Below are 16,379 nucleotides of genomic sequence, written 5' to 3' on the forward strand. Positions count from 1 at the left end.
ATTTCTAGGTCTTAGCAAGAGCAACCCCTTTCTATAGATCCAGTTAAAAAAACTGTTCCCTCTCTGACACAATGCAGAATGGCATGAAGCTACAATTTCTTTGTCATAAGCTCTATCCCCAGCCGCCCCCATTGCCCTGACCCTGGGGTTCATATTTCCACTCTTCCACCCTCGAGAAAACACTACACTAAGTTCTGAAGTTTTGTGCTACTACCAGCTCTAGGAAAACCAAGGATGCAAACAATAAAACATAAAAAAGTTATAAAAAAGCATAAACAATCCCTAAAACTAATTGCTATCTCTATAGTAAAACATAGATGGCACTAGTTTTTCTTGAGTATTTTCTCTTTGTTTTTCAGATAATTAGCACTATTCAACATTTTTATTCTCAGGTTATTTCCACCTTTCATGTTGAAGTCTTCACAGATCCCCTTGGGAGTTGGAGGGTTATAAGAAGAATTGAAAATTGGGGCCCTAACATCTCAAGTTAGATTCATTTACATCTGAGAGGAAACTTTTGACTGGACAGACAAATCTAATTATCACTCTGCTTTATCCAGTAACCTTAAGTCATCCCCAAAAACATGAGTACAAAAATGCAGTTGACTTTAAAGACATTCTGATAGATTTACTAACTCTAGTTATTTGCAAAATCATCTTGTAACAATTTCAAACTAAGAAAATATAAGCAAATGTAATTTTTTAATGTTGTAATGTGATTATACATTATTAATATTTTTAATGAAGCAATTCACCTTATAAGCATCTGAATTCCTTAGTGATATTTTCAATTCAACAAATTAGATTTTCTTGATTAACTTCCCCCCAAATAATCGATGTGGTTGTTTCCACTTACCTATGCAGTTCTTTAATAGTGGATCAATAGGTTGAGGGTGATCAGAAATAGTAAATTTAACAGCTGTAACCACTGAGCTTCGAGCATATGAGGAGCCTAATTAAAAATAAATTGCAAGTCTATTGTTATGTAGTCCATCTAAATCAACAGGCATCATTTTCAAACCATTTCACATTAATATCAGTGTTTTCAATTCCTTAAAATTCTCTTTGAGTAAGAAGGGTATTTCTTAATTGTTCTCAGGATACTAAAGAAGCAAAGTTTACTCACCTTAAGAAAACTAATCCCACTGGAATTCAAAAGAAACAGCTTCTTCTGGGAAGGAGGGGACCTGGGGGAGTGGCAGTGGAGGATCTAGCCCTCACAAAAGGGAACTGGTTAAATCCATAAATAGCTTACAAAACCTTCAGTTTGGTTTTATTAAGAAAGCAATTTCTAAGAATGAATGGCTATTACTACCTTCCACTCATTCTACTGGGATTGACACTGGTAAAATGGAAACTTCTACAATCTTCCATCTGAACTAAAGTATTTTCACCAATTTTAATATTATATAATTAGTACTGGGCAAACTCTTAAAATTGTATTAATTCATGGGCTATCTCTTTTTCATGTTTCAAGACAAAATAGTAACATTAACTAGAAAATTTATTCACCCATTAACTATTCAACTCTATCCGAAACAGTCATTTGAACGAAGTTCCACATTATAACACAAGGCATTACTTTTTCCTCATATACTTGGTTTTACATTTAAGAAAATATAAAAGCATGGCTTAAATTCCTCATTAGGCATCTTCTGAGGCATCCAACTATCAATAAAAAACTTTTAAAGAAAATCTAGATACCCACCTGATATCAAATACCCCTTAAGGCGTGGAAGCAGAGTTTCTGGATCAATTAGAGTGAGTTTTCCTAAACACTCAGCAACAACATTTCTGGTTCCTTCCTCTGCACACTCACAGTGCTTTAGTAATAAGGCCCAGATGTTTTCAACATATGGTTTCAGGCCCACCACTGATGCAGAGCTAATAATTTCTTTCAAGGAATGAAGCAGAAGATACTGCCTTTTGGGTTGACTGGTTATTTCTTGCAAGACAAATGGCAGATATTCAGGAAGGTTGCCCACACTAATGCTGCCTAATGCATAGGATGCAGCTGATTTCACTTCTTCACTAGGAGATGAGAAAGCTTCTAATATTACAGATTTTAGTTCCAACTGCCCACTTAAGTCAATATGATGCCCAACTTCTCCTAAAGAAAGTAGAGCTAAGAGGCGAATTGAATCTGTAGATCTTGAGTTCTTCACATCTTGAATGAACTGACCTACTACTGCTGGTCCTTCTTTAGGGCATGCTCGAGTAAGGGCAGCTACACATTTGGCAATGGAATAGTAAGACTGCTTATGAGTAAGAGCTGTGCTCTGAGAGTAAACCGGACCAGTCAGCATGCGCAACAAATCCATGTATCCTAGATTATTTGTTCCAGTGACAACCAGAGCTTGGAAAAAGTCTAGCATGGCACTAAGAGCTCCCCCCTGCAATAAGGGTGATCTCACAAGTCCAATAAGTTCATTGAGAATGGATCCACTTATCTTTGAAAGGGAGGAGGGATATACTTTTGCCAGGGTAGTAAGGAAACTGATAGCCATCTGTGAAACATGCATATCACTTTCGCTGATAAGAGGTGGGAGCTCATCCAGAACTGCATCAATCATGGCAGCTGTCAAGCTGTCACTATAGTTTTTAATTAGAATATCTAGGGCAGAAAGGGTACCCAGTTTCAAAGCTCTCTGGTTTTTCCTGAGAAATGAAGCGAGGATAGGAACCCCTTCTCCCAGGACAGGCCTCAAATCTATCTTTAATGGTGACCCAGCAATCAGTGTCAATGCTTTCACTGTAGTTAAACGGGTAATTTCATTTTTTAGTCTCTCCAAGAAAATCTGAAGTGTATTAGGCAAGTCAGAACCCAAATTGTCTCCAAGGTTGCAAATAATTTGTCCCATACAGGAAATAGCCCTTTCCTTGACTTCCTGATCAATGTCAGCTGCTTTTAACCTCTTAATGGTACAGGTAAATAGATCTTTGATGTAAGGAGTTGCATCAAACGAGGAAGGCTGATCTAATGGACGGATTACTTTGACAAGTTGTTGAGTAACAAGAAGTGCTTCAGATGTAATCTTGTAAAATGGGTCTCCAACACATGCCACCACAGGAGGGACCAAAGCCTGAACATGAGGATGGAAGACTTGAGGAGAGTGGTTACAGAGAATTACATATAGGCATGACAAAGCATCAATCTTCAAATTCGATGAGCTCGATTTATCATTCAGTGAGAAAATGATCCCTAAAAAAAAAAAAAAAAAAAAAGCCAAAAAAAGTCTAATCATTTCTTCAGTTTTAAAGACAAAATTAAAAACTGACCCCCCAAATACACATTATCTTAAAACCAATAGAAATTCCATCATCTATAATAAATATTAAGGCCAACGATTTTGAGGTAAGACACTGAATTTTTAACTTCCAAATTTCTACCTATAGGGTGCTCAAGACAGATAAAAACATTAGTTGAATGTGCAAATTAAGTAGTCATAAATTTCCTCTTGAAAGGAAATAATAATTGAAAGTTACCTAAGTCTTACTAAAAGGCCTTTTAAGTCCCCAAAGAAATTTACTGCTTCTTTCATACCTGGTACAAGTACAGGGATGTGTTGTGTTAGAGCCCCAGGTAACACATTTACCAGTTCAGTTAACATGTTAAAACAACACTGTCGTGTCTTCACACTTTTTTCTTTCATCTGCTTATGCAGAGCTTTCACAATGTTGGGAACCTGGAATTACAACATACTCATTAGCTGGTTGAGACCTGGTTAATTCCTCAATACACTTAACATGAATTATACTGCATGACAGAAAGGGAGGAATTCATCTTTTTTTGTTACATCTTTTTCTGTTAGCTATTGTGAACATGATTAAGATTGTTGAATACAAACTAAGTTTGTTCATGTATTATATATAATAATTAATTTCACATATAGGAAGTTTGTTGTATTAAATATATTCTCTTGCAACTATGTCTGATATATGTGTTGTACAATTCTCATATATTTGTTTGATAATGTTAAAGAAAAGCTATCAGCTTTCTACACAGCAACAAATTAGTTTTTCTTTATTCACTTTAATTATAAAATACAAAGTACACTAAAAAAATCAAATAGTAACATATCTTTGAACCAAAAACTTGGGAGCATGGTAGATGTTATTCTGAACAGAAAGTAAACAGATAAGCACCAAAGGAAATAAGGCATATTATAGAAAAAAAGCACTGAATAGGATCTTTTTTTTGCTTCCAGTTTGCTGGTAAAATGAAAGCAATCTTGCTTAAAATATAGCTATCAACAGTGTGTGTATGATTCAAAAACACTTGCTCTAAACTTTCTAATGTTTTGTTAGTAAAATTTAATAGGGTGTCTACTGACAAATCTTACAGATGGATATTGGGTAATAAAAAGAGTTTCTAAATTCTTCAAGAGCAAAAGCAAGCAGAAATTAAAAGCAAACAAAACAAGAAAAGCCAAAAGTATGCACACAACAGTAAAAATCCCTCTAAAAACACCACTGTACAGAGATACATATAACTGGACAATGACTTGTGAACTAGAGACAAAATAAATTATCTAATTTCCCAAAGTATTATTAGAATTCCTGGTGATTCAACCAAGCAATACCTGACTTCTTCAATGTTCACCTTCATGAATAAAGTCGCCAAAAATTTATTTATTTACACTATTTCAAAATAAGATAATATGGCATAGGTACATCTCTCCTTTGGTTTAATCCCTTTTGAAACTTTGTTTGGGGACTGGCGCTGTGGTGCAAAGGTTTAACGCCCTGGCCTAAAGCGCCGGCATCCCATATGGGTGCTAGTTCTGGTCCAGACTGCTCCTCTTCCAATCCAGCTCTCTGCTATGGCCTGGGAAAGCAGTAGAAGATGGCCCAAGCCCTTGGGCCCATGCACCCGCATGGGAGACCCAGAAGAAGCTCCTGGCTTTGGATTGGCGCAGCTCTGGCCGTTGCAGCCATCTGGGGAGTGAACCATCAGATGGAAGACCTCTCTCTCTCTGCCTCTCCTCTCTCTGTGTAACTCTTTCAAATAAATAAATAAATCTTTAAAAAAAAAAAATAGAAACTTTGGTAATATATCAAAATGGGCATACTATTTATGTACTCAATAAGGCTGCTATAGGAATTATATACAGGATAGAAAAAATTACTAGTATGTACTGCATATTTAATAAATGGGAGCTATATAGCTCTGATGTTTATGATCTTAGGAAAAAATGCCCTCAAGTGAAAAAATATGATTTTATTAGTAAGAGCTCACATACATTAGGCACTTAGTAAGCAGTAGGTACTATACTAAAACCTATCCTTGGTGGATACTGCTAAGTAAACCCTAATTACAAGTAAGAATGAGCTTTAATGAAAAAACTAAATAACTCCACCAAAATAACATAGCCTAATTAGGAGTGAAGCTGGATATGTGAACACAAATAGTCTGATTCTACAGTTTGAGGACTTCTCCATTATTAAAGACAAACATTAAAATTTACTGGATCTTAAATCATTTAATATTGTGTATCTATCAAAAAATACTTCTGATAACATATATTTACTACACAACCATACACCAGGATTTTCTGCAGATTTTAAAGGTTTTAAAAACATCACATTTACCATCACAACTTTTGCAACCATGTCTAAACCAACCTGACTCTGAAGCATTGTTAAAGGAGTTTCTCCCTGTTCCATTGCATCAGGGTCACACAGCCAACTTTGCACAGGACGAGTTTGCTTCAAAAGAGAAAGGTATGCATGAAAAACATCTGCCTTCACGTTTTCTTCACGCTCTTTAAATCTGGATATCAGTGCAGGAGAGACGGTCTTGTAGAATTCTGGAAGCATTTCATGCCTTGTGCTAACTACAGCATCCAAGCACTTAGCAGCTGCACGTCTCACTTTCCAACTCATGTCATCATCGTCACTGTATTCATCATCACTCCCTAAAGGGAAGTTTTAATGTGAACAGGCTATTAATGATAAGAAAAGTATATTATTTAATACAGAAGGTGAACTGTTATTCTAAACTTTTCACTAACATATACAGTAATAGTTAAGCTTAAAAACAGCTAGAACCTAAACAAATGTAGAGCTTCTCATTTATATAAATTTGTACATAAATTAAACCCTAGAGAAAAATGAGCATGTCTATTGTTTTAATTTGTTAAGCATTTTCCCTTTTATTGTGGGTAATGAATTGCTACTTACTTATAACCCTTTAAAATTGACACCTTAAATATACTTGGAATATAAATATTCATAAAATCATAAATTTCTCAGCCTTTGAAACAAAATTCAAAGGACTTGCTTAACCCTATAGAAAAATCAAACAAACGGTAGAGGAGTTTATAAGATAAACTGTGAAATGGATCTGTAGTTATGGATTGTGTGATGAGAATGGGTACCAATCCCAGGACATGCTGGAGAGCTAATTTTCTGGGGGCAGAAAGACTCTTGACATTGGCTTTGTGGTAAGGTTTATTAATGGGCTATTTGGAACAAATATGCATAGTCTACCTTTCATAGTTCTGTCCTAAGTACTTTCTAACCAGAAAATGCTGCCTACTTGAAAGAGTACCATTTTCTCCAAACTCCTAATGGTAAACCTTGAATATCCAAGCATAAGCAGTAAGAATTACATCTTAATTATGTATACTTGACAGGTAAGTTGTGTGCTATTTGTGTGTGTATGTAATCTCTAAAAATTATCTCCTGCTAACACCATCAAGCTAGATCAGCTGAGTAGTACAAAATCAGAAAAGTGAAAAAAAAAAATTTGTTCTTACAACAGTGTAAAATTATATAACAATAATTTTATTATTCTTAGCTAAGACTATAGCTCCTGGATGATTTATCTTTACTGACTTATATTCCCCAGCCAGGTCTTAAAAGATCCTAAATAGTTCACTTAATTTCATTCACATTAGCATATTTTAGAGGGGGAAAAAAAACAACCAAAGCCTAATCATAAGGCATTTGATTAATTTACCAATAACTATTTAAATAAAAATTAAAAGGCATTACCAAAAAAGACTTTTCATCTAAAAGAAAACAAATACAGAGTTGGAGTTGAGTCCCTGCCACCCATGTGGAAGACCAAGATAGAGTTTCGGGTTTCTGATTATGGTCTGGCCCAGCCTTGGTTGTTGGGGGTATCTGGGGAGTGAACCAGTGGATGGAAGATCTTTCTGTCTGTGTATCTCCCTCTCAATTCAAATAAAAATGAAGAAAAAAAGGAAAAGGACAAAATAAAACAAACGAATGAAGTTTTTCCTATGATAACACACTATACAAACTGCCTCCCAGAAATATGCTTTATTGAAAATAAGGTTATTAAAAAATTAACAAATGTCCTAATCAGTGAAATTACATTGACTTTATGATTTTAATTCACGTAACTAATAAAACAGTTGAAGGGACTGGTTTTAGCACATTAAACACCAACATTCAAAACCTGAAGTATTGATTGCTACTGCTTTCTTCAACAGATATTCAAAGCATAAGCTAAAGTTCCCCTTCATTAATAGAATACATTTACTGAGCAACTACTATGTGTCGGGCATTGTCCTAGGCACTGGAATAAAGGAGTAAATCAAGATATTAAAATTTCTAGCCTTCACAAAGCTTATGTTCCAGCAGTTATCAAATACAACAGGTCAGAAAGTGATTAAGTGTGATAAAGAAAATAACCCTTGAAGTAAGGGAAGAACCCCTGGGGTGGAAGGGACTTTTGGCCTGAGAAACAAAGATTGGAGATGGTATTCAGAGATGGTTTTAAAAGACTAATGAAACACTAAATCTGGGTTGTTAGTATACTGCAATTAAAGCAGAAAACCATGAGATCAAGAAAACTAAGGGGCCGGCGCCGTGGCTTAACAGGCTAATCCTCTGCCTTGCGGCGCCGGCACACCAGGTTCTAGTCCCGGTTGGGGCTCTGGATTCTATCCTGGTTGCCCCTCTTCCAGGCCAGCTCTCTGCTATGGCCCGGGAAGGCAGTGGAGGATAGCCCAAGTCCCTGGGCCCTGCACCCGTATGGGAGACCAGGAGAAGCACCTGGCTCCTGGCTTCGGATCAGCGAGATGAGCTGGCCGCAGCAGCCATTGGAGGGTGAACCAACGGCAAAAGGAAGACCTTTCTCTCTGTCTCTCTCTCTCACTATCCACTCTGCCTGTCAAAAAAAAAAAAAAAAAAGAGAGAGAGAAAACTAAGGGTGTAATAGAATTAAGTCCAAGGATTGAGCCCAGTGGTCACATACATGAAGAATCAGCAAGGAAGGCCAAGAAGCAGTAATCATGACGACAGGGTTAAAATCAGGCAAGTGTGATATCCTGGAAGCTAAAAAAAGAAGCGTTGCAGGCACTGAATGAGTCAGCATTTGCAGTAATTTGTAACCCTGTCCATTCCTGGAGGAGTGACTTTAAAATAGAAGGGGAAGAAAGGAACTGAATAGCATTGTTCTACTGTACCAGAGAGAAATTTGGCTAAAAGTATATGGGATGAAGAGATTTTTGTAGTAGTTTTTAAAAGGATGGGTGAAATTACAGACTTTACAGGAAAATCTGTACATAAATTACATAAATACATTTAAAGAATCAAACTAAAAGTATTATCAAAAATAAAATAGGGGCTGGTGCTATGGCATAGCAGGTTAAGACACCATCTGCAACTCTAGCATCCCATATGGGTGCCGGTTCAAGTCCTGGCTCTCTGTTTCCCATCCAGCTCCTTGCCATTGCATCTGGGGAGCAGTAGAAGATGTCCCAAGTACTTGGGCACCTGCACCCACATGGGAGACCCAGATGAAGCTCCTGGCTCCTGGCTTCTGCCTGGCCCAGCCCTGGCTGTTGTGGCCATTTGGGGAGTGAACCAGTGGATAGAAGATCTCTCTCTTTCTCCTTCTCTCTCTGTAATTCTTTCAAATAAATACATAAAATCTTAAAAAAAAAAAAAAAAAAAAAAGATACCCACAACTCATATAGTTAGCAATTTATCCATTTAAATATCTCTATTATGATTCTTCCAATACAAAAAGAAAACAAATATCCATGCATTCTTTTCCAGAGTAAACACAAATCACAGTGTCAATAACATCAATCTTCGGAGCCTCAGAAATATTTAAGACGCCAGTGTTAGGGCACCTTGGGTCAAGCTGTTGCCTCCAATGTTAGCATCCCATATGAGAGTGGTAGTTTTTCTGCTTCTCATCTAGCTTCTTGCTAGTGATTCTGGGAAGGCAGTTGAGCGTGGTCCAAGTTCTTGGGCCCCTGCCATTTACATGGGAGACCAGGATGGAGTTCTAGGCTCCTGACCTCAGCATGGCCCAGTCCTGGCCCTATCTCTTTCATTCTGCCTTTCAAATAAATAAAAATAAAATGTTGGTTTTTAAAAAAAAGAGGCAGAAATATTTAAGTTATTCAGGAAAGTTAAAAAGAACAATATTTAGGATTTTTTATGAATATAACTAAGCTTATGTATAAGGAAACTAATTACTCTTTCAAAAATCAACCAAACTGCTATGAGTATGTATACCTACATATTAATTTTTTAAAAAACCTTTTTAAATACTAAAGAACAAAATTTATATATAGTTGCTAGTCAAAAGAAAAGGATTCATAATATTTTTTCTGTATTAAAAAATAAAATTGGGACAACTGTTATTACCAAAATAGCATTAACTGATGATTTTCTAGACATATTTTGAATGTGCTGCATCACTATCAGCTCAATACATGGACACTTCCCTAACAATCATTTTGATATGGTCAATTGTTGAAGGTTATTTTCCTTTTTATTATTATTAATTAAAAAATGAGAATTTGAGATAAGAATGGTAAGAAACAACTCCATTTATAATACTGTCTTTCATGAAAATTTAATGGGTTCCTTCTATTTAACTTGAAATACCTTGATCATCATCATCACCACCATCAGCATCCATAGCATTTTCATCTTCATCTTCATCATCATAATTATAATTTGGATCATAGGTAAGATATTTAAGACAAATATTTATAATGGTAGAAACATGAGGATATACTTCCTTAGGACATCTGAAGACAAAAAAAAAAGCTGCTTTGAATTTTTTTCTCCTTCATTCAAATTGACCACATTTTGCTTCATTTATCAGTAATAACATAGGAAACAGTTTCCACCCTATTTAATAACAATGACCTATTCATCTTTCTTTTATGAGGGACTTCATGTTTTACAAGGTTAACCTATCATATTACAATTCTTAAATCAATCTTAAGAAAAACTCCCCACCCTACCACATTGTACCTGTTATGGTTAATGTGGGATAGTACAGACAGAAATCGGTATATGCTTTATCTTCCCAAGGTATTACTACAAGATCAAGTTCAAACAAATGTGCTCTTCAGCAACTAGGATTATTTGTAAAAATGGCAGTGTCCATTTCTCTAGGCTTGGTCTTCAATATATACATTGAGAGGACGGAACAGATAAATGTTCACTGAGCCAAGAAAGGAAAAAAAATTTTTTTTCAATTAAAAGGATAGAAATGAATCACACAATTTCTGCTTTAAAAAAATTGACACTATTGGCCAGCGCCACAGCTTACTTGGCTAATCCTCTGCCTGAGGTGCCGGCACCCCGGCTTCTAGTCCCCATTGGTGCGCCGGATTCTGTTTCTTCAGAGGAAATGCATTTGCAAGAGAAAGAAGGCATTAGCCAGTGCCGCAGCGATGGCACTCAGGGTTCTAGTCCCAGTTGCTCCTCTTCCAGTCCAGCTCTCTGCTGTGGCCCGGGAGTGCAGCGGAGGATGGCCCAAGTGCTTGGGCCCTGCACCCACGTGGGAGACCAGGAGGAAGCGCCTGGCTCCTGGCTTCAGTGTGCTGGCCGTGAAGACCATTTGGGGCATGAACCAATGGAAAAAGGAAGACCTTTCTCTCTCTCTCTCTCTCACTGTCTAACTCTGCCTGTCAAAAAATAAAATAAAATAAAAATTTGACACTATAATGAGGGCCAGCACTGTGGTGTGGCGGGTTAAGCTCCCACCTACAGTGCTAGCATCCCATATGGATGCTGGTCAAGTCCCAGCTGCTCCACTTCCGATCTAGCTCCCTGATAATGTGGCTGGGAAAGCAGTGAAGGATGGCCCAAGTGCTTGGGCTCCTGCACCCACATGCAAGACCCAGAAGAAAACTCCTGACTCCTGGCTTCATACTGGCCCAGCTGTAGCTGTTGAGACCACTTGGGGAGTGAACTGGTGGATGGAAGGTTAAACTGTCACTCTTTCAAATAAAAATAAAAATCTTTTAAAAAATTAAAAAAAAACAGGCTTGTAGAAAATGGAATTAAAAGATGCTCATTTTTAAAAATTGACATTATAAATCTGCTTCTCAGAACTATGAGTTGTAAGGGATAACTATATAACGCCAGTGAAGTCTCAAGACACTTGAGACTTACTACACTAGCCAAAGGCAAAGAAAAAAAAATCTCATAATCAAAACCTATATTGCCTTTTAGTACCTATAAAATTATTTCAAAAAGGTTATGAGAAAATGAAATTAAGTTTATTTTTATGCAAAAAATTTGAAATTCATGCATTGATTTTTTTCATAACACATACTTTCCATGAACTTGAAGACTCCTTTTATGCATGGATTTCAAATTTTTTCAAGTACCCCCATATATGCACAAGTCTTATTAACTTTAAAAAAAATTCATTAGATCCAAGTTTCTTTTTTCTTCTTTTTCTTGTATTTTTTTTTTTATTTTTTAGGGAATACAAATTCCTTAACAACTTGAGGCACACAGTGATTCTTCCCACCATACCTGCCCTTCCACCCACACTTCCACCTCTCCTCCTCTTCCCTCTCCCCTTCCCTGTCCCATTCTCCATTAAGATTCATTTTCAATTAACTTTGTACACTTAAGACCAACGGTATACTAAGTAAAGACTTCAACAATTTGCACACACACACAAACTATTTTAGAACTAGTTTTATAGTTAACTTTCATAATAAAACTCATTGAGAATAGAGGTCTTGCTTGAGGAGTTAGTGCACAGTAACTCATGTTGTTAATTGTCAAATTAACACTCTCATGTATTATGTCAGTGACCACCCGAGGCTCTTGACATGAGCTGCCTAGGCTATGGAAGCCTTTTGAATCCACAAACTCCATCAGTATTTGGACAAGGCCATAAGCAAGGTGGGAGTTCTCTCATCCATTTAGAGAAAAGAACATCCTTCTTTGATGGCCACTTCTTTATGCTGGGGCTGGGGTCTCACAGAGATCCTTCATGTAGAACACTTTTTTTTCTTTGGCCACAGTGTCTTGGCTTTCTATGCCTGAGATGCTTCACAGGCTTTTCAGCCAGACCAGGAAGCCTTAAGGTCTGATTCTGAGGTCAGACTGTTACTTAAAGTGATTGTCACTCTATGAGTCTGCTGTGTGGACTGCTTCCCGTGTTGGAACATTCTCTGCCTTTTAATTCTATTATTACTACCAGATACTTGATCCTATTTATATAATTTTAATACTTAATCCTATCTATATGTTCACTTTAACAATTAATATAGATCCAAGTTTCTAAATGGAGAATCATTGTCCTAGCAATAGGTACATAAGAAACCTAAAACACTGTTGAAAAGACATGAAATTCACTATATATTTATGACTAGGATAGACATTATTATGCTAGCATCTCCTTCCCTCTAAAGAGGAGAAAGTAAACCAAAAGTTATTCTAAATAACTTTTCCAAGTTCTTTAAATCTTGAGATGGAAACATTTAGAAAAATGTGAATACCATATTTTATATGATGACATTACCTTCAAATATTGTATTGGCTATTGGTTATTGTTTAATAAGAAAATAATTAAGACATCAGAAATACAAAAAGCCATTTATCTTCATACACCTAACCTATTTTAAAATTATTATTCTATTCTTAAGGAAAAAAATAAAAAAAGAGAGCTTGAAAACTTACCTTCTTACAAATGATTCAAAGGCTTGAATGCAGTACTCTCTTAATTCATCATCATCTACATTACAAAATTTTACCACCAAAGGAATTATCTTCTCAAGGTATTCACCTAAGAAAAGCATATGGGTTCTTAAAAATATGTATTTAGAGGTTTTTTTTTTTTTTTTTTTCAAAGAAAATCTCAAAGCATTTTAAAGTTTCTTACCTATTCTATGACCAGCCTGCCTACTGATGGCTGCAATACATTGTATGTAGGTTCTTGTTGTTGACATGGAATCATTTTTGGATAACTCCGACAATAGATGCTCAATAAGATCTACAAAAACTATATTTCCACAGCTCATAACCAGGTGGCCAAGAGCAATAATAGTTCTTTTCCTCACTGCAAGTCTAAGGCTGGTCAACTGGGGGAGTAGACAGGTGAGGATTGAAGGATGGAAATTAACAAGAAGTCCTCCTTGCCTTAAAATAAAATAAAGAAAAAGAGAAGCAAATGAATTCAAGATATCTGAGCACTACTAAAATGCCTGGTCTCTGACGTCAATGTAAATATTTGAGACAAATCCAAATTAGAATGAAAAGAAAACAGAATTCTCACTATTTAAACCAATCCAACTGAAATGCTAATCTAAGTGAATGCCACTTTAAAATTTATATTGCCAAACTCCTGGAATTTAGACATATATCACTAAATTACAGGACACCCTACCAACTGGATTGGGAAAACATCAAGCAAGCAAACAAGTAATGATGTTATCACTTTTAAGACATCAAAATCGTATTTGCTTAAGTATAGCTTTTTCAAAGGTTCACAACACTCAAAAACTCACAATCTCTTTATTCTTCACTAAGTTTCATTGGTCCTGCTGGTCCAACACCTCTCTTTCAAATCATCTCATATGTACAGTTCAGTAAGTTAATAGTACTCAAGCACCTATAATGGGCCAGCTCAACACCAGTGATCAAATCACTCACTGGACAAAAGTCTAATTAGATTTTCGCTGCCTATTAAATAAGTATAAATTCCCCACCCAACAAAATATGACCCCAACCTATCAGAATGATTTCCTTCTATTTTATTTCCTGAAAAACTAAAATACAATGCTTCCTTATTCCAAAACTATGCACACTGGGCATATGTGCCAACTGAAGTGCTACCCATTCTTCAAAACTCAATTCAAAGCCATACCATCAATAAACAAACAAACTTCCTTGGAACCTTTCCACTTTAAACTCCAAAACATACTATGCTTCCACAATTAGTCTTTAGTCTGCATGTCTTATAACCATCTGTCTTACTCCTACAATAAAGCTTTTTGTGTGGTAGGATGATACGTTATACATACACACCCTCCACAAAGGCACTTGATTATCTTTAAGTTGAACTACATTAGTCACAAATAATATAATTACAAATAATGAAAATCTATAATGATTCTAATAATCAGGGATCAACTGAAATTGACATGTCCTTTAAAGGTATTTTCTACTAGAAGTTGTTTAGATCGATCTTCCAAAGTCTGAAATCCAAAGATAAATAGAAAAGCATCAAATGTATAAAAGGTAGGCTTTTTTCTTTCCCAAAATAAGTAGTATAAACATGGTTGCCAAAAATTACCAGCAGTTTTTTTAACTGTAAAATATGTAGCTCCTATAGGAACATCTCCTTATCTAAATAGACCACTAAACAGAACATAAAACAAAATAAAATATTGAAAACTTTTAAATCACAATTTTATTCTTGTCAGATCTATAAAATACATATTTGTTATTCAATATTACACTAAGTGGCTTATTTCTTCCCTCACCCCCCCAACCACACACATTTGTAAAGCATTTACAATTTAAACATGAATAATTTTTTCCAAGTTTTATTATTATTTACCAGAGGGGTTCTAATAAACAAAAGTGATATAAATAACAGGCACATTTACCTGCTCAACATATCAGCCATAATATCCAAGGCTTCTAGCTGAACAGAGACATCTTCCTGCTTCGCTATTGCACTGGTAAGACGTCCAGTAATCTTTTTACAGACATTAGCAGCTAGGGCAGAACCTATATGAATAAGAAATCAATAATAACTTCAACTGAAGCATGTCGAACTTTACCATAGTAGCTATCAAAGATTCAACAATCCTACACTTGATTTTGAGAACCAGGAGATCTATGCCAGGAAAATGTCTTTCAAAACAGATTGCTTTTCAATAAAACAATTTGTCAGATATAAACAGGAATTACAACTAACAACTGCAGGTATGGTACATAAGGAAAATAACATAGGTTCAGCTGATTCTACTGTATAACTATTTCTATGCACTAGAATGTAAACTGTCATGGAGCTGTGGTAGCCATAGTGCCAGACTGGAAAAGTAGCAATAAGCGTTTTCTATACTTGAGTCACTTTTTTTTTTCAGGTAACCTAGCCTTTTGAATTGCAATGAATTAACAAATATATATTCTGAGCTCCAATGATTAAAATAGTTTCTTAAAAAAAAAATTCAACAGATACAATCTCTAATAAGATTCATTCCAACTCAAGACTCTATAACTATATTATAATACAGAAATGCTGTTCCAAGACCCAGATATCAGGGTTACTACTTTTTATAGCAGGTCATATTGTTACTGATAAGTGAGAGCAAACCAGGAACTGTGACAGTAACAATCTGAAAGGTTTAAAAAATAGTTAGAACCAGAAATCAGCTAAATGTAAATGTGTTTCAACGAGAAGGGAAAAGAGAGGAAAATATCAGTAACAGCTAATACAATTATAAATAACATACCTACAGAGCTGATAAAATATCTAATGAAAATATATAACTCATTAATAAGGGTAAAGAAACACTTATGATACAGTGGATCAGTTTTGGACTAGAAAGATAAGGAATTTGAACCTTCACTCAACCAAGTCCTAAAAGCTGAGTTAACCTAATCTTTCAAATTTCAGTTATCCCATCTTATAAACAAAGGTGGATACTTAAGACTCCCATAGGGTTGAGGTTTCTAATAGGTGAAATAACACACATGCAGCATTTAGCATAACAAGTATAATAAAGGAGGAATATGTATTCAATAAATGAGTGAAAAACTGTACTCAAGTTACATTATACCAAGTTAAATCTAATTTCAACCTATTTGCATATAAGACAACTTTTGGACTGTTAATTTCAGCAACAGTTTAGTAGTCAAAGATCAACAGTTCAATCTACATTACCTCAACATTTCTGTCAGAGCCCAAAAGCTAACTAATTAACAAATTCATTAATTACAGTTTTAAGCTTAATTACCAAGTAGCTGTAAAAGCTTCAATTTTAAAGCTACTAGTAAACTGAAGTATTCCATAGCTTTCATAACTGTGTTACATTTTACACTGTAAATTCTTCACACAGCAAAGATTAACACTGGTTATCTTTCCCATTGTATGGATTATAGTCATAGTATACACAGTA

General features: G+C 35.6%; 1 protein-coding gene across 1 annotated transcript in view; it reads right to left on the minus strand.

Moving 5' to 3' along the window:
- Nucleotides 1–16,379, minus strand: part of CAND1 (cullin associated and neddylation dissociated 1) — a 52,859-nt gene that overhangs the window by 6,979 nt on the left and 29,501 nt on the right. Inside the window, exons 4-11 of the mRNA XM_062203279.1 lie at nt 14,862–14,985; nt 13,133–13,389; nt 12,931–13,036; nt 9,880–10,025; nt 5,626–5,918; nt 3,545–3,686; nt 1,709–3,202; nt 857–952 (exon numbers count right to left, since the gene is read on the minus strand). Coding sequence (XP_062059263.1) covers nt 857–952; nt 1,709–3,202; nt 3,545–3,686; nt 5,626–5,918; nt 9,880–10,025; nt 12,931–13,036; nt 13,133–13,389; nt 14,862–14,985 — 2,658 coding nt within the window. The remainder of the gene's footprint in view (nt 1–856; nt 953–1,708; nt 3,203–3,544; nt 3,687–5,625; nt 5,919–9,879; nt 10,026–12,930; nt 13,037–13,132; nt 13,390–14,861; nt 14,986–16,379) is intronic.

The sequence above is a fragment of the Lepus europaeus genome, chromosome 10 (genome assembly GCF_033115175.1).
Source record: "Lepus europaeus isolate LE1 chromosome 10, mLepTim1.pri, whole genome shotgun sequence".
Taxonomy (NCBI): domain Eukaryota; kingdom Metazoa; phylum Chordata; class Mammalia; order Lagomorpha; family Leporidae; genus Lepus; species Lepus europaeus.